This window comes from Salmo salar, chromosome ssa01, assembly GCF_905237065.1.
Source record: "Salmo salar chromosome ssa01, Ssal_v3.1, whole genome shotgun sequence".
In the NCBI taxonomy this organism is placed as follows: domain Eukaryota; kingdom Metazoa; phylum Chordata; class Actinopteri; order Salmoniformes; family Salmonidae; genus Salmo; species Salmo salar.
The window spans coordinates 30,565,973-30,584,870 of NC_059442.1; the positions used below are offsets into that span (position 1 = coordinate 30,565,973).

Below are 18,898 nucleotides of genomic sequence, written 5' to 3' on the forward strand. Positions count from 1 at the left end.
ATGAATGACAGGGAGCCTAAAGTTTGAGGTCTTTAGGATTGCGGGTAGATATAGGATGGAATAACACAGAGAATGGACGGCAGTCTGCTCAGCCCACTAACACACTGTCCTTTAAGCCAACCTTGCATGGATGTCTTATCCAGTTAATGAGCTAGTTAGTCCATTCTGTCACTTAGTACTGGTCCATGTGGCGCTATGCAAAGGAATGTGTGGACCCCTAGTTTAGCCTACATATTCTGCCGCTATTCCAGAGACATGGTGTAAAAGTTGGGATGAAATGATTCCGTCTTAGAGCGCATGAGGACAGGATTTGGGCCTCAGTCTCCATGGTCGTTTTGTAGCTGTAACCCCCTGTAAGCAGATAAACGTGAGGAATGTCTGCCTGTTGCACTTGAACAAGCTGCTTAACGCGATGTGGAAACCATTTAGCCTGGTGCTATGTCTCTGCCCTGAGTTCCCTCTCACGACATGTACATGGCAGTGTGTATGGCAGTCAGCCAACGGTTACAGTGATATATTCTTGTGAGTTCTCCGCTCACTCTACTTAGGTTCAAGAGAAAAATATCAAGTTTGTTCTGTGAGCATAAACTCTTAATTTCTGGTACAAACATGCTCAATTACCTTCTAGTTTTATCAAAGGAGTTTCCCCATAATAAGGCTTTAATTTCACCACAACAAGAGGGGAAGGCTACAATTGGCTGTGTGTGTCGTATAGACTAGAGCACTAAGGCTACAATTGGCTTTGTGTGTTGGGGGGAAAAGTTAGAGGGCTACAATTGGCTTTAGATCAGTAGGTAAGTGAGAGAGAGGGAGGTGAAAGAGAGATACAGGGTAATAAGAGAGAGAGAGAGATAAAGAGGGAGGGGAGATGACGGGATAGCCCCGGGCCCTCAATTAGCCTCCTCACGGCCCGTTCAGCCAGGACGTCCTGTCAGCTCCACTTCCCATCATCTCCGGTCATCCCATGATGCACTATAATCCTGTGTACAGGTGGTACACAACCTTCCCTCACCAAGACCAGAGCATGCCATCATTGCAATAGCATACATGTGTATAGTATTTCACAATTTCAGTCAAAGTCTAATCCTAAAGTCTTCAATGATGCCTACACTGTAGATCTATTGCATTATTAAGCAATGAGTGGTCTTAACTCTGCTATGTGTTGCTCATCGGCCTCATAAAGTTGCTCATTGCTCATCGGCCTCATAAAGGGGATTTGAAGGGGATCCTTCATTTTATCATGCTTACAACAGGAAGTGTTGTAACTGAGTTGATTTGGAGGTTTGCAGTTCATGTTGGCCTATCATAGGGTCCTGAAATGTGTCACCTATTTGGATGAGTGCTTATTACAGACAGGGGACATTTCAGAGTGGTGATGAGTGAGGACCGTGCCTCAGCCTGTGCCTGGGCGGACCCAGTGCAGTGTGATATGGAAGATTAGTGAAAGTTGACTTGGTGAAGATTAGATGCGCTGACACTGGCTCAGGCTCACCGGTCGCCTTTGTCCCCCAAAACAAACTGGGTGCTTCGTCACCCTGTCCAGCAGCTGCCGTCTGCTGACACAAGGCATTGTGTTATCCGTAGGGCCCGTAGCCCCAGCTTCCCCTACCCAAGGCCCCAAGGCCCCCGCACTCCTCACTATTGTCTGAGCTAGGGGCGTGTGAGGCAGATGTTTTGTTGAAACAACCCCCTCTACGCCAGGAGTCAGCTCAGTGCTCACAAATCGACTTCCTTTGTTTACCAAGTCTGAAGAAACAGGGATTTGAGTTATATCTCTGTTTTTCTTTGCTGTAAGTACAGAATTCAGCATGTTTTATTCAATATTTGAGTACGGCTGTTAAAAAAGCACTTCTTTGGCCATTCGTCTCCCCTTTATGGTTGAAGTTCCTGTAGCCATGGCGATGCAGTATATCTCAAAGAACTTCGGCATCAGGTTGCCAGCTCAGTTGCCATGGTGATTGGTTGAGTTCAGACAAGGGGGTGCAAAATAGAGTTGTCTGTCTGAGGGTGTGTGTCAGGGGTTGGGGGGTGTGTGTGTGTGTGTGTGTGTGTGTGTGTGTGTGTGTGTGTGTGTGTGTGTGTGTGTGTGGAGAAGGGAGTAGTCTGATGATAATAATGGGTATTGAGTCATAGATTGGATTACTGTTCAGCAATTATATTATATTGAACCATAGCAAGTTTCTTAGCATAACAGACTCATGAGCTGTCATAAAGGTGACAGCATGCAACATGCTCAGACAGTGGGTAACTAAAGTGAACCTTTTCAAGACTTTGTGGGAGACACAGTTACACAGTAACATACTTAACATGCCACAGGGATTTGTCTCTTATCTCATTACAAAGTGAATGTAAGACTTAATGTTGTATAGGATTCCTCCGTGAGAGACATCTGTCTTATGACAGATGAAGGGCTTACCCTGACTTTTCTATGTAAATTGGTGTCACTAGATATTTCAAGAGTTGCTGGGTATTGCTCTATGCTGTTCTTTGTATGGTGTCTTTAATTGCTTGGGTGAATGACAGATATACTGTAGGTGGGAGTTAAGCAGTGTTTTCTGGCAGGCAGCACTGCGTCTCTGGTCTTGCCCTTGTTGACTGTTGGGCGACTGCAGCCCAAGATGCCCACCTGTCAGTGTGGTGGCAGTAACAGTAATAGTAACGGTAACAAAAACATTAACGTTAACAGTAACTGTAGTAGTAACAGTAACAGTAGTAGTAACAGTAACAGTTACAGTAGTAGTAACAGTAGTAGTAGTAGTAACAGTAACAGAAACAGAAACAGTAACAGAAACAGAAACAGTAGTAGTAACAGTAACAGTAGTAGTAACAGTAACAGAAACAGTAACAGTTACAGTAGTAGTAACAGTAACAGTTACAGTAGTAGTAACAGTAACAGTAGTATTAACAGTAACAGTAGTAGTAACAGTAACAGTTACAGTAGTAGTAGTAGTAGTAGTAACAGTAGTAGTAACAGTAGTAGTAACAGTAGTAGTAATAGTAGTAGTAACAGTAGTAGTAACAGTAGTAGTAATAGTAACAGAAACAGAAACAGTAACAGTAGTAGTAACAGTAACAGAAACAGAAACAGTAACAGTAGTAGCAACAGTAGTAGTAGTAGTAACAGTAACAGTAGTAGTAAGAGTAACAGTAGTAGTAACAGTAGTAACAGTAGTAGTAACAGTAACAGTAGTAGTAACAGTAACAGAAACAGAAACAGTAACAGTAGTAACAGTAACAGTAGTAGTAGTAACAGTAACAGTAGTAGTAACAGCAGTAACAGTAGTAGTAACAGTAGTAGTAACAGAAACAGAAACAGTAACAGTAGTAGTAGTAACAGTAACAGTAGTAGTAACGGTAACAGTAGTAGTAATAGTAACAGTAGTAGTAGTAGTAGTAGTAGTAGTAGTAACAGCAACAGTAGTAGTAGTAACAGTGACAACAGTAACAGTAGTAGTAGTAACAGTAACAGTAGTAGTGGTAGTAGTAACATTAGTAGTAGTAGTAGTAACAGTGGTAACAGTAGCAGTAGTAACAGTAACAGTAGTAGTGGTAGTAACAGTAACAGGAGTAGTGGTAACAGTAACAGGAGTAGTGGTAACAGTAACAGGAGTAGTGGTAACAATAACAGTAGTAGTAGTAACAGTAACAGTAGTAGTAGTAGTAACAGTAACAGTAGTAGTAGTAGTAACAGTAACAGTAGTAGTAACAGAAACAGTAGCATTAACAGTAGTAACAGTAGTAACAGTAGTAGTAGTAGTAGTAGTGGTAGTAACAGTAGTAGTAGTAACAGTAACAGTAGTAGTAGTAGTAGTGGTAGTAACAGTAGTAACAGTAGTAGTAGTAACAGTAGTAGTAGTAGTAACAGTAGTAGTAGTAACAGTAGTAGTAGTAACAGTAGTAGTAGTAACAGTAACAGTAAAAGTAGTAACAGTAACAGTAGGAACAGTAACAGTAGTAACAGTAACAGTAGTAACAGTAGTAGTAGTAGTAACAGTAACAGTAGTAGTAACAGTAGTAGCAGTGACAGTTTAAGTAGTAACAGTAACAGTAGTAGCAGTAACAGTGTGTGTGTGTGTGTGTGTGTGTGTGTGTGTGTGTGTGTGTGTGTGTGTGTGTGTGTGTGTGTGTGTGTGTGTGTGTGTGTGTGTGTGTGTGTGTGTGTGTGTGTGTGTGTGTGTGTGATATGTAAGTACATTTCCCTGTGTCCGTGCATATTGCTGAGGAGAGGCGCTGGTCTAGTCTGGTCCAGCGAGGCTGAGGGAGGGGGGAGGGGACAGGCTGACTGCGGAGAGTATGAGGCAGGCAGAGCGGGGGGAAGCGCTTGCTAACGGGTGAACCGCCGTGGAGTAGCCTCCTCACTAGCCCAGCCGTAAGTACCTTTCTCTCCCTAATCCCCCAGCCCTCACGCTCCTACACACAGCAAGCATGGGACTCAATAGGTGGCTGTGTTAAAGAGGAGTGGAAAAGGGTGTTGTGTTGTGTCTGTGTGAGAGTGAGAGAGAGAGGGAGGGAGAGATGGAGAGCAAGAATGAGGGGGGATGGGCTGTGCTTTGTCAGTGCATGCAAGTAGCAGCCACAGCCGCAGCTTTTGCCATTCAGACTCAGCGTGATGGCTAACACAAGCCTGGCTCATTGTGTATTTTTGCATGGTGTCAGTGTATGTTTATTTGCCATTCATGTTCAGACAGAGTTGTCCGTAGCTCCAGTCTGTCTCAGTATGGTGCATGTTATTCATTCAGTCTCTCCTCCACTACCAGGCATCATCCTCAGGTACACAGAACCTTAATCCACCCCAGCCTGCAGCAGTATTCTCGGGATGCCTCAGTGATGAACACAATTACTCAGCCAAAAATAGCCACATAACACTGTATGTCTGTCTGTCTTCCTCTCTCTCTCTCTCTCTCTCTCTCTGTTGCTCTTTCTCAGCAGATCAGTTTAGAATTGGAGTCTGTACCTTGTCTATGCGGGTGGAATGACAACAGTTATGAGCAAGCCTGATAGCAGCATGTTTCTGGTTTTTCTCTTGTGTTGCATCAGATCTCTGGTTTGCTAGTCAGGTTACAAGCACCGGTCGGGCACCTTGCATTACAATGGTGGTGTCTCATAGCTGAGGGAGTAAGTGGATATCTCTCTGGACCGTATAGTGAAGAGTCCAGCTTAGTGGTCAAGCTGTGTAGTAGACATGCACAGGTTTGTTTGTGGGAGATTCCAGTGGAATGCTCACTGGCGGGTCACATGACAGTGGAATGCTCTTCATGCATTGTGTCACCTCCTGCAGAGGAATGCACTGATTTAGGTCATTGACCAGTGAGTGGAAATGGAATCGCAGTGTAGTGCTCTACATTTTTGTCAGACGTCATTCAGAGGACCGTGCTGATATAGGTCGTGCTCTAATGTAGGGATGGGCAACTGGCGGCCCCCCTTTTGTAGGCCTAGATTCTACAAGTGTCAACTCTATTGGAGGGATGTGACACCATTCTTCCATGAGAAATCCGTCATTTGGTGTTTTGTTGATGGTGGTGGAAAATGCTGTCTCAGGCACCGCAACAGAATCTCCCATAAGCGGTCGATTGGGATGTGAATTGCTTAATTAACTGAGGAACCACACCTGTGTGGAAGCACCTGCTTTCAATATACTTTGTATCCCTTGTTTACTCAAGTCTTTCCATTATTTAGGCAGTTACAGTGTATCTGGCTTCAATGCCATTGCTTGGGAGAGATAGTAAATAGGTGAATAATTGTGCCACTGGTGACAAACAGGATGAAGAAACTTCCTGATTTCACTGATTTGATTGGTCGATTGATTTATTTATTGATTCATTGATTGACTGACTAACTGATTAGATTGACTCCCCAGGGTGAGGAAGCTAAAGGAGACTCTGGTGACAGTGCAGCAGCTGGATAAGAATATGAGCAACCTGCGGACGTGGCTGTCACGGATCGAGGCCGAGCTGGCCAAGCCCGTGGTCTACAGCGTCTGCCACAGTGATGAGATCCAGAGGAAGCTGGCTGAGCAGCAGGTGGGTACCAGGGGCCAGGTGTCAGACACTCCATACACTAACCACAAACCACCATTCAGTACAGGCTGTTTAACATGAACTGCATATGTTTAGTTTATATAGTCTCTGTGGGTCAGAAAGCTGAGGGGAGGAATGTAGAGTGAAATACTTTTGAATGTGGTATGCTGTATTGGAGTCCCAGCGGGTTACAGAGAGCAGGAACTGTTAGGAGACATGCTATCTCACCAGTGGGGGGAGATGTGCTGTAATGAAGCTACTGTAGGTTTCCGAGAGCTAAGAATGCAGGTGGAAATGGACTTTAGCCTTAATAGTCCTGCTTCCCGCTTCCTACGCATGTTCTTTGGGAGCAGTGTAATGGAGCCGTGCTTCATAGAGAGGGAAAAACAGTCTCCTGCGGCTCCTGAGAAAGGGCTATTCTGGTCATTACAGAGAGTGAGGGAACACTCAGATGCATTTGGAAATGACACTTACATTGCTGTGCTCTCCAGGCCTCCAGGTTTGGCCAGGGCAACGGCAGATTCCAGAGAACAAACCGCAGCTTCTGAAAGATTCTATTGTTCTGACAGGAGATGTGTTGTGGAGGTTGAGGACTTACTTCAAAAGCAATGGGTGTTACTCAGGTGTATCTAAACAGTTGTCTATATCTTCCTGTGTCTGTATGCAGGATTTGCAGCGGGACATTGAGCAGCACACGGAGGGCGTAGCGTCAGTTCTGACTCTCTGTGATGTTCTTCTCCACGATGCTGATGCCTGTGGGAGCGACACAGAGAACGACTCCATCCAACAGACCACCCGTAGCTTGGACCGCCGCTGGAGGAACATCTGTGCCATGTCCATGGAGAGGAGGATGAGGTGAGGCATGAACACACACACACACACACACACACACAAATAAACAACTGTCAAAAAGGTAGCCCCTCATATATAGCTTATACATTTTTTCTACAACCTCTTCCTTTTAGGATTGAGGAAACATGGCGACTGTGGTGTAAGTTCCTGGATGACTATTCCCGCTTTGAAGACTGGCTGAGGACAGCTGAGCGCACCGCGGCCAACCCTGTCTCGGCGGATGTCCTCTACACCAGCGCCAAGGAGGAACTCAAGAAGTTTGAGGTCAGCAAAAACACCCATTGATGACCTATGAGCCCTCACACCAAAATATTCTCGACACATCTGCCACTGAACGTTTGAGAAAGCTTTTGGTCAGAGTATTCATTCTGTTTACGAGTAGTCAGGTTCTCATGTGGTGACTAGAGACAATTAACCTTCGGCCTTCCGTGTTTGTATGGATTACTAACAGAGATTAGGCTGGTTAATCTGGGCTCTGCTGAAGCCCTCTCTTTTTCTTGAGAGCAACCAGAATAGCTGTATGACACTATTATTTACCAAATATGATTGTCTTGCTCTTACAGTATGTTTCCATGGCTGAAATTCCGTGATAACCTGATGATAACCTAATGAAGAAAGCTTAGCTGTCGAAACGTTGGTTATTAAATTATTCCATCTGAGCTCCTAGAGTGTGCGGCTCTCCTTTCATTTTTCAAGTGTTCTACTCCGCTAGCCAGCACCTCGCCTAAACAGATGTGCGTTTCTTTAGCCTCCAGATTGACCATGGTTGATATTGAACATTTAATTGACATAATCATGCATGTAATTGTTGAACTATATTGAATAGAGGAATCAATATTTGCGTTGGTTACATGTATTCACCGGGAAGCGTTGCCATGTTTTTCATCTATTCTTAGACTCTAGAGTGCAGAACACATGTTTCTCCAATCAACATCAATCCAATGTCACTCTTAAAATATATTTAATGTCAGTCTTAACCCAGACCTATCTCCCTGCCCCCCTACCCCCTGATTCCACCCCCAGGCATTCCAGAGGCAGGTCCATGAGAGGCTGACCCAGCTGGAGCTGGTCAACAAGCAGTATCGCCGTCTGGCCAGAGAGAACCGCACCGACGCCTCCAGCAAACTCAAAGTCATGGTTCACGAGGGCAACCAGCGCTGGGACAGCCTGCAGAAGAGGGTGTCCGCCATTCTCCGTAGACTCAAGGTGAGAGGGTCAGATGTCAGGGGATAGGGGTTAAGGGTGAGAGGAGTTATCAATATTTCCTCACTGAATCAGTTACCCTAAGGTCAACATCTGAAATTCTGGTGGATAAGGTCAAGTCAGAATGGGAATGTGAACAGATTGGGGTTATTCAAGAGTCACGTAAAAACACGCTCTATCTTATAGTGCTGATGTGTAAGGTCACCAGTGTGCTATTTTAGGTTCTGAGTGTAGATGTGAGTAGTGATCTGAGTGATGCGTTAGCTCAGCATCAGCACTAAGCCTGCTGTATTTAGGTCACCTCTCTGATGGTGAAAAAGCAAGGACAGTCCCGTTGCCAAGCAGCTGTTTCCATTGTGGCATGTGGCTGGAGCCAGATGGAGGATCTTTTTTTAAAGAAGCATCTGATTAGGGACCTTCACTTCTGTCGCCCTCTGACCCTTCCCCACATTGCCTGGACAGAGCAGCTAAATTCTCTCTCTATAGGACATTTCCATATATGCTATGAATATACTTTCTCCTTTGCCAAGAATAAATCCGTTATTCCACATTAGATTGAATGAACTTGCTTTCAATCTAGTTCACTATCAATGCTGATGATTTCTGATTTTGAAATAACAATGCACTGTTATTTCCTATGCTGATTACTGCTGATTTTACAAATCACTCAATTTAAGTGATCCACTAAATCTCTACTAAATGTCTGAATGTTAATCTTCTATTCGGTTGTCCCCTGCAGCACTTTACCTCTCAGAGGGAAGACTTTGAGGGCACACGGGAGGGTATCCTGGTCTGGCTCACTGAGATGGACCTGCAGCTAACCAACGTCGAGCACTTCTCAGAGAGCGACATCGAGGACAAGATGAGGCAGCTCAATGTACGTTGACTCCCACCGGCCACCATAGTCTATCCATCTTCCTTTCCTTTTCCTCTATTCAACTATTGATACGATGTGTTTATGCTTAATGTTTGGCTGGCGGGTTGATAGCTGATCTCTCTCTCTGGTCTCCCCTCCCTCAGGGCTTCCAGCAGGAGATCACTCTGAACACCAATAAGATCGATGCTCTGATCGTGTTTGGGGAGAACCTGATCCAGAAGAGTGCTCCTCTGGACGCCGTGCTAATAGAGGATGAGCTGGAGGAGCTGCACTCCTACTGCCAGGAGGTGTTTGGCAGGGTGGCCCGCTTCCACCACCGCCTCATCAACAGACGCCCGGTCAGTGGGCTGCATCTCCTTTCACCGCAACACTATGACACACTCTACCTCACCTCATTTAACAGTCAAATAGTCATATAACTCCAGTCTGTGAAACTGTGGATATGAATCCATTTCCTTCCTGGACAATTACACTTACAAACAAGATGCTTGTTATGAAAGTATAATTGGAAATGCTATGCATCTACACAGTATGACTGAAGGTTGGTATCCCTACCTCTTTCTCCCTCAGGTTCTGGAGGAGGAGCGGGACCTGTCTGACCGCGACACAGATCTGGAGGACTCAGCGGAGCTGGCTGGAAGTTCCTGGGGGGAGGAAGACGAAGAGGAAAAGGAGGAGGATGAGTCCCGAGTGACGGGCGAGTCATTGGGACGGCAGGCCGTGTGCCGTCTCTTGGCCCCCCCTCTGGAGTGTTCGGGGCGAGAGACCCCGGTCAGCGTGGACTCTATCCCCCTGGAGTGGGACCACACTGTGGATGTGGGGGGATCTTCATCCCATGAGGATGAGGAGGATGCTACCTACTATAGCGCCATGTCAGGTAATGACCACTGATAGACTTCTCTAGTCTCCTGTACCTGGCTTTGTCTCAGTCTTTGTTACCAGGTGAATGAGCATGAATGAAGAAGAGTATGCGGAAGAGGGCCATTCTATCCATAGTGGTCTAAGAGAAGGGTACCTATTGACACCCTTCTTTTGTTGCAGATGTAGAAATCACTGAGAGCTCAGAGTCCTTTGTTAAGGCAACTGCCAAAGCATTGAGAGCAGTCTCGGGTAGGCACTCTGCCTCCTGTCCTGCATGTGTCTGAACTGCTGTGTGGTTATGATGGCCAGGCATGACCCCCCCCCCACTCCCCATCCCAATATCTCAGCTCTGCTATCCCACTTCCCCTGGACATACAGGCCTACAGATTGGTTTTGTACATTATTGGATGTTAATAACACTGTCCCACCACAGGCCTTGACCATGACTTGACCATAACCACCTGCATCTGTATAGCTTCATACACACCACTGCATGATTATACATCACTGGATTTATTGATGGTATTTGTAGATTCACTATTTGATTACTGAGTGTTCTGCATGCATGTAGTCACTTGTCATGGCATTCTCATGGCATCTCCTTTGGTCGAGTGTGCATGTACATTTGGTAAAAAAAAAAAAAATCTGTGTTTTCAGCATAAGTGAATCTCAAAGTGGCCATAGGGGAGCCCAACTGCCCATGACCACTCAGTGAACCTAGAACCATCTTGTCCTAGTCTGACTTGCTTCCTCCTCTTGTTCCCCATCCCAGTGAAGTCGGTGACTGACCCCCCCAGCTGGCACTCCCCTGAGCCACAGGAGAGGAAACATGTTCCCAGGGACATCATCTTGGGCCTGGGCTCCTCTCCCACCCACATCACCAGCACCCCCTTTCACCAGCAGGGCTATGTAAGTCACCATACTGTCTGCCTGTTTCAAAACACACAAATTAAACTGTATATACAGTAACATCATTGGATAAAGACATAACTGTTAGTTGATGATAGTGATGATAGTAGTGACATTGGCATGTCTGTGTCCGTGGGCCAGGTCAAGCTGATGTCAGAGTGCAGTGGCAGTATCGACAGTGTGAAGAGGGTCAAACTGATCTTAAATGACGAGGAGCTGGAGGACCAAGGCCTCACCACGTTAACCACCGCAGACAAACAGACTGGTAGGTGTCATTGATAACACACACTGATCCACAGCCATTTATATTCTGTCTGCTATATCTATATCTGCTAGCCTGGTCCCAGATCTGTTTGTTTTGTGTTGCAAAGTTTGGAAAGACAGCACAAACAGATCTGGGACTAGGCTTTACATCTGCCACAATGGCCTTTATAACCATTGTGACTTGTTGTTATGCAGGTGTGATCGAGCGCTGGGAGCTGCTACAGGCCCAGGCCCTCAGTGACGAGCTATGCATCAAACAGGACCTGCAGCAGTGGCAGAAGCTGAACTCTGACCTCAATGAGATCACTTCCTGGCTGGGCCATGTGCTACCAGAGCTAGAGAGGCTGCAGAGGCTGGCTCCGGCTACCAGCATCCGAGATATGGAGGGCAACATCAGGAGACTCAAGGTGAGGGCCTAAGTATGATACAGCTCCTGTAACGCCAGTGGGGCAACAATAGACAGAAACTAGGGATTTTATTTCATTAGTAAAAGAGATGAATGTGAAACATTCTTTGATTTATGGACAAACAAGAAACACTATTTTCCTCTTCTCTGTCCAGGAGATGCAGAAGACGTTCAACAGCTACAAGTCTCTGATGATCTCCATCAACCTGAGTGGGCAGGACTTCCAGTGTGGGGACAGTGCTGAGCTGCAGGAGCTGCAGGAGGGCCTGAGGACAGCCAATCACAGCTGGACACAGGCCTGCATCGGGCTGGAGAGCTGGGAAGAACGACTGCAGAGCGCACTCATGCAGTGCCAGGTGAGGGAAACAACTCGATACAATACACTCTGAGGTCAAATCTCAAATGATACCGTATTCCCCATAGTACACTACGCATATAGAAATGAAAATCAGTAGATAGTACTGATGTCATCCACATATTCCTATGGAATACTCCTAATGGAGCATGAAGTATTTGAAGCACGCCATATTTCTGAATGGGGCTGAATCAAATATATTTATAACTAAAGTGTCGTTTACACTGCTAGCAAATTAAGCATAGTGGGCATAACAAGCAAGGAGGTGGGCAAAGCCAAGCACAAGCTAGCGAGATCCCAACTACCTCATCCCCATATTGTTATTTATTTATTTTTTGCTCCTTTGCACCCCAATATCTCTACTTGCACATTCATCTTCTGCACATCTATCATGCCAGTGTTTAATTGCTAAATTGTAATTACTTTGCCACTACGGCCTATTTATTGCCTTACATACCCTTATCTTACCTTATTTGCACACACTGTATATATATATTTTTTCCTATTGTGTTATTGATTGTATGTTTGTTTATTCCATGTGTAACTCTGTGTTGTTGTTTGTGTCGCACTGCCTTGCTTTATCTTGGCCAGGTTGCAGTTGTGAATGAGAACTTGTTCTCAACTGGCCTACCTGGTTAAATAAAGGTTAAATAAATAAATAAATAAATAAATATATTTTTTACTTTGGAAAAGCGTCAAGTCTATAAAACTTTGTTTATAAAATATTCTAGTTTTGGGAACAGAAAAACATATTGAGATCAGAAGTTTCATCGATGAGAGAATTGGCAGAATGTTGGCCCAGTTCTATCCTCTCCCACTACTCGCAGCTGGACTTCCTCTCACTACCATATTTGGTGCTAACGATTGTGGTGAAAGTGGCCGTAACTAGCAAAGGATCATGGTCGATGTAGTTGTTTTCATCTTGCCTGAGAAATTCAACCGGGAGCCTCCTCGTTGCCTGTGGTTGATCTCTGTCAGAACGACAAATGACGACACGTACAGTGAGCTCCAAAAGTATTGGGACAGTGACCGTTTTTTGAGGGGTTGTGTTATCTGTGTTATCTGTGCTCTGGCACCTTGAATTTGAAATCATGCCATGACTGTCAGGTTTAATTTGACGCTATTTTCATCCATATCGGGTGAACGTTTAGAAATTACAGCACTTTTAATACATTTTAGGTGGCCAAAAGTATTGGGACAAATTCACTTACTGTACCAGGCAACAGTTTGGACACACCTACTCATTCCAGGGGTTTTCTTTATTTTTACTGTGAGGAGGAGGTGCGATGGTGTGGGGGTGCTTTTCTGGTGACAGTGTCAGAGAATTATTTAGAATTCAAGGCTTTTGGGATGAGTTGGACAGCAGAGTGAAGGAAAAGCAGCCAACAAGTGCTCAGCACATGTCAAATCAAATCAAATTTTATTGGTCACATACACATGGTTAGCAGATGTTAATGCGAGTGTAGCGAAATGCTTGTGCTTCTAGTTCCGACCATGCAGTAATATCTAACAAGTAATCTAACAATTTCACAACAACTACCTTTTACACACAAGTGTAAAGGAATGAATAAGAATATGTACATATAAATATATGGATGAGCGATGGCCGAACGGCATAGGCAAAGATGCAGTAGATGGTATAGAGTACAGTATATACATATGAGATGACTAATGTAGGGTATGTAAACATTTTATAAAGTGGCATTGTTTAAAGTGACTAGTGATACATTTATTTCATCCAATTGTTTAATATTAATTGGCTAGAGATTTGAGTCAGTATGTTGGCAGCAGCCACTCAATGTTAGTGATGGATGTTTAACAGTCTGATGGCCTTGAGATAGAAGCTGTTTTTCAGTCTCTCGGTCCCAGCTTTGATGCACCTGTACTGACCTCGCCTTCTGGATGATAGCGGGGTGAACAGGCAGTGGCTCGGGTGGTTGTTGTCCTTGATGATCTTTTTGACCTTCCTGTGACATCGGGTGGTGTAGGTGTCCTGGAGGGCAGGTAGTTTGCCCCCAGTGATGCGTTGTGCAGACCTCACTATCCTCTGGAGAGCCTTACGGTTGTGGGCGGAAAAGTTGCCATACCAGGCGGTGATACAGCCCGACAGGATGCTCTCGATTGTGCATCTGTAAAAGTTTGTGAGTGTTTTTGGTGACAAGCTGTTGCGCCTTCTTCACCACGCTGTCTGTGTGGATGGACCATTTCAGTTTGTCCGTGATGTGTACGCCGAGGAACTTAAAACTTTCCACCTTCTCCACTACTGTCCCGTCGATGTGGATGGGGGCTGCTCCCTCTGCTATTTCCTGAAGTCCACGATCATCTCCTTTGTTTTTCTGACTTTGAGTGTGAGGTTATTTTCCTGACACCACACTCCGAGGGCCCTCACCCACCTCTCTTAGGCCGTCTCATCGTTGTTGGTAATCAAGCCTACCACTGTAGTGTCGTCTGCAAACTTGATGATTGAGTTGGAGGCGTGCATGGCCACGCAGTTATGGGTGAACAGGGAGTACAGGAGAGGGCTGGGAACGCACCCTTGTGGGGCCCCAGTGTTGAGGATCAGCGGGGTGGAGATGTTGTTTCCTACCTTCATCACCTGGGGGTGGCCCGTCAGAAAGTCCAGGACCCAGTTGCACAGGGTGGGGTCAAGACCCAGGGTCTCTAGCTTAATGACGAGTTTGGAGGGTATTATGGTGTTAATACATCTAGACGTTCCGCTAGCGGAACACCTGCTCCACTATCCAATGATAGGCGTGGCGCGAATTACAAATTCCTCAAAAATACAAAAACTTCAATTTTTCAAACATATGACTATTTCACAGCATTTTAAAGACAAGACTCTCCTTTATCTAACCACACTGTCCGATTTCAAAAAGGCTTTACAGCGAAAGCAAAACATTAGATTATGTCAGCAGAGTACCCAGCCAGAAATAATCAGACACCCATTTTTCAAGCTAGCATATAATGTCACAAAAACCCAGAAGACAGCTAAATGCAGCACTAACCTTTGATGATCTTCATCAGATGACACACCTAGGACATTATGTTATACAATACATGCATGTTTTGTTCAATCAAGTTCATATTTATATCAAAAAACAGCTTTTTACATTAGCATGTGACGTTCAGAACTAGCAGGGGGGCGGGGGGCAAACTTCCGGGGAATTTACTAACAATTTACTAAATTACTCACGATAAACGTTCACAAAAAGCATAACAATTATTTTAAGAATTATAGATACAGAACTCCTCTATGCACTCGATATGTCCGATTTTAAAATAGCTTTTTGGTGAAAGCACATTTTGCAATATTCTAAGTACATAGCCCAGCCATCACGGGCTAGCTATTTAGACACCCGGCAAGTTTAGCCTTCACCAAAATCAGATTTACTATAACAAAAATGTTATTACCTTTGTTGTCTTCGTCAGAATGCACTCCCAGGACTGCTACTTCAATAACAAATGTTGGTTTGGTCCCAAATAATCCATCGTTATATCCGAAGGGCGGCGTTTTGTTCGTGCGTTCTAGAAACTATCCAAAATGGTAAATCAGGGTCGCGCGCATGGCGCAATTCGTGACAAAAAAAATCTAAATATTCCATTACCGTACTTCGAAGCATGTCAACCGCTGTTTAAAATAAATTTTTATGCAATTTATCTCGTAAAAAAGCGATAATATTCCGACCGGGAATCTCCATTTCGGCAAACAGAGGAAAAATCACAAAGACGGGGCCGGCCAGTGCACACGCCTAAGCCCACAGTCCCTTGATCGGCCACTTGAGAAAGGCGATAATGTGTTTCAGCCTGGGGCTGGAATGACGACATTCAGGTTTTTCCTGGGCTCTGAGAGCCTATGGAAGACGTAGGAAGTGTCACGTTAGAGCAGAGATCCTTTGTAATACATAGAGATGGCAAAGAAGTTCAAGAAATGGTCAGACAGGCCACTTCCTGTAAAGGAATCTCTCAGGTTTTGACCTGCCATTTGAGTTCTGTTATACTCACAGACACCATTCAAACAGTTTTACAAACTTTGGAGTGTTTTCTATCCAAAGCCAATAATTATATGCATATTCTAGTTACTGGGCAGGAGTAGTAACCAGATTAAATCGGGTACGTTTTTTTATCCAGCCGTGAAAATACTGCCCCCTAGCCATAACAGGTTAAATGCTGAGCTATAATCGATGAACAGCATTCTTACATAGGTATTTCTATTGTCCAGATGGGTCAGGGCAGTGTGATTGCGTCGTCTGTGGACCTATTGGGGTGGTAAGCAAATTGGAGTGGGTCTAGGGTGTCAGGTAGGGTGGAGGTGATATGATCCTTGACTAGTCTCTCAGAGCACTTCATGATGACGGAAGTGAGTGCTACGGGGCGATAGTCGTTTAACTCAGTTACCTTAGCTTTCTTGGGAACAGGAACAATGGCGGCCCTCTTGTGGGAACTCCTTCAAGACGGTTGGAAAAGCATTTCTTATGAAGCTGGTTGAGAGAATGCCAAGAGTGTGCAAAGCTGTCATCAAGGCAAAGGGTGGCTGAAGAATCAAAAATGTAAAATATATTTAGATTTGTTTAACACTTTTTTTGGTTACAACATGATTACATATGTGTTATGTCATAGTGTTGATGTCTTCACTATTATTATACAAAATAGAAAATAGTAAAAATAAAGAAAAACCCTTGAATGAGTAGGTTTGTCCAAACTTTTGATTGGTACTGTATATCAAATCAAATTTTTATCAAATCAAATTTTGTTGGTCATATACACATTTTTAGCAGATGTTATTGCGGGTGTAGTGAAATGCTTGTTTATTATATGTGTATTAAAGTAATCAAAAGTTAAGTATTTGGTCCCATATTCATAGAACGCAATGACTACATCAAGATTGTGACTCTACACATTTGTTGGATACATTTGCTGTTTGTTTTGGTTGTGTTTCAGATGCTTTTGTGACCAATTTTGGAGTCACTTTTATTGTAAATAAGAATAGAATATGTTTCTAAACACTTCTACATTAATGTGGATGCTACAATGATTACGGATAGTCCTGAATATTGATGAGTGAGAAAGTCACAGATGCACAAATATCAAACCCCCAAGACATGCTAATCTCTCACCAACAGGTGATGTCATCATTGTTTGTGGGGGTATGATATTTATACCTCTGCAACTTTCTCACTCGTAATTATTCATGATTCATTCAGGACTATCTGTAATCATGGTAGCATCCACATTAATGTAGAAGTGTTTAGAAACATATTCTATTCTTATTTACAATAAAAGTGACTCCAAAATGACACAATACATTATTTACCATTAACACAATCAAAGCAAACAGCAAATGTATCCAACAAGTTTGTAGAGTCACAAGCTTGATGTAATCATTGCATGCATGATTAAAAAAAAAATGCTAGGAACATGGGACCAAATACTACACTTTTGACTACTTTATTACACCTATAAGTGAATTTGTCCCAATACTTTTGGTCTCCTAAAATGGGATGACTATGTACAAAAAAGAGCTGTAATTTCTAGACGGTTTACCCGATATAGATGAAAATACCTTCAAATTAAAGCTGACAGTCTGCACTTTAACCTCATAGTTGTTGTATAATTTCAAATCCAAAGTGCTGGAGTACAGCGAGCCAAAACAACAAAACATTTGTCACTGTCCCAATACTTTTGGAGCTCACTGTAGTAGTCATCATTGATCACTATTAAATTAAATATCTCGATTTGCAGCGAACTTTAAAACAATTCACTGTGAGGATCAAACTTGATCATAATGAACACATTTAGAGCTAAAAACGGGTGTCTAATGCATTTTATTTGGCCGTTCTGGCAATCGTAATTTACATAGGCTTTCTAGGACACACCAGGGCTTTTGGCACCGCTAGTCAGAGCTCGTGACTTCACATTTCAGACCAAACACTGAGGGCATGGCACTACGTCCTATGGCTCGGGTCAAATGGAGCACACTATGTAGGGAATTGGACGTCATTTAAGACACCTAAAAATAAAAAACAATGGATAAGACTAACCTTGTCCTATTGACCTCTGACCTATCTGTTTAGGAGTTCCATGAGACGCTGCACTCCATGTTGCTGTGGCTGGCCAGGGCTGAGAGCACACACTACGCCGTCAACATCCATGACCGGTTTGCACAGCACTCTGTCCTGCTGGAGCACAGAGACACACTCATGGTGAAGAAGGGAGAACAAGCTTCCATAGAAACGTTTAGCATCAAATAACAGAGCATAGTGGACAATATATCCTAATATATAGTATAGCTGCTAGTATGGCGTAGAAAGGTTCACAAGCTGGCATACTTTTATGTGCACAGAGCAATTTGAAAGAGAATAAGCTTGATTATAGGATAGAGCTGACCTATAAGTTGTAATAGTTACTGTAGTTGTCCTACTGTTCGAGCGTGCTGACTGAGGCCTGGTCTCTCTTGCGCCTCCTGCCATGTTGCAGGCCCTGGAGGAGGAGTTGCGTGGGCGCCAGCAGCAGGTCTCCTCCCTTCAGGAGATCTCCTCCCAGCTCCTCCTGGAGGCCACGGCTGAGGACACCGTCGAGGCAAAGGAGAAGGTCCACGTTATCGGCAACAAGCTCCGACTACTACTGCGCCAGGTGGCCAATGACCTGCACATCCTGCAAGGCAGGCTGGTACGTCAACATTGGGTTATTTACCTATGCAATACCAGGACCCCATCATTCATTTTTTTTTGTGAATAGGGTTTATGTGCTGTGGTGCAGTCATTGACAGTATTATTATTATTTTTATTGTTGGTAGTGTCAACAGGTTTGGTGTGTCTGTCTCTCTGACTGATGATGTGACTGTTTGTGTACCGTCTGTGTGTGTCACAGGAATCGTGTCCAACCAGCTCTGAGATGGATAGTGTTGCTCCGGGATCGCTCAGCTCTCAACTCCAGCTGCAGAAGGTACACCTTCATTCACGCATGTAGACTGGTGCTTTAATGCAGAGTATATGCAAATAGTGGCTGACTGCTAGGGTTGTTCACTGTTGGGTTCAATCAAGCCTTCAACGCTATTTACAGTGAACATTCTGTAATAACCATAAATTTAAATACATTTAGCATGTTTTGGCATGTTTACTATGAATCTATTTGAAATGCTATGCTGCATTGACTGG

The 18,898-nt window shown here is 44.1% G+C and overlaps 1 protein-coding gene across 9 annotated transcripts in view; it reads left to right on the plus strand.

The window, feature by feature from the left end:
* syne2b (spectrin repeat containing, nuclear envelope 2b) overlaps positions 1-18,898 on the plus strand; it is a 132,190-nt gene that overhangs the window by 111,422 nt on the left and 1,870 nt on the right. For 8 of the 9 annotated variants that reach the window (XM_045716643.1, XM_045716665.1, XM_045716653.1 and 5 more), the window contains 15 exons: positions 5,858-6,020; positions 6,685-6,872; positions 6,983-7,133; positions 7,893-8,075; positions 8,812-8,949; positions 9,093-9,287; positions 9,520-9,826; positions 9,991-10,059; positions 10,583-10,719; positions 10,861-10,984; positions 11,179-11,390; positions 11,545-11,745; positions 17,816-17,944; positions 18,219-18,410; positions 18,612-18,686. In XM_045716643.1, coding sequence (XP_045572599.1) covers positions 5,858-6,020; positions 6,685-6,872; positions 6,983-7,133; positions 7,893-8,075; positions 8,812-8,949; positions 9,093-9,287; positions 9,520-9,826; positions 9,991-10,059; positions 10,583-10,719; positions 10,861-10,984; positions 11,179-11,390; positions 11,545-11,745; positions 17,816-17,944; positions 18,219-18,410; positions 18,612-18,686 — 2,464 coding nt within the window. The remainder of the gene's footprint in view (positions 1-5,857; positions 6,021-6,684; positions 6,873-6,982; positions 7,134-7,892; positions 8,076-8,811; positions 8,950-9,092; positions 9,288-9,519; positions 9,827-9,990; positions 10,060-10,582; positions 10,720-10,860; positions 10,985-11,178; positions 11,391-11,544; positions 11,746-17,815; positions 17,945-18,218; positions 18,411-18,611; positions 18,687-18,898) is intronic. The other variant, XM_045716655.1, reaches the window with a different exon arrangement.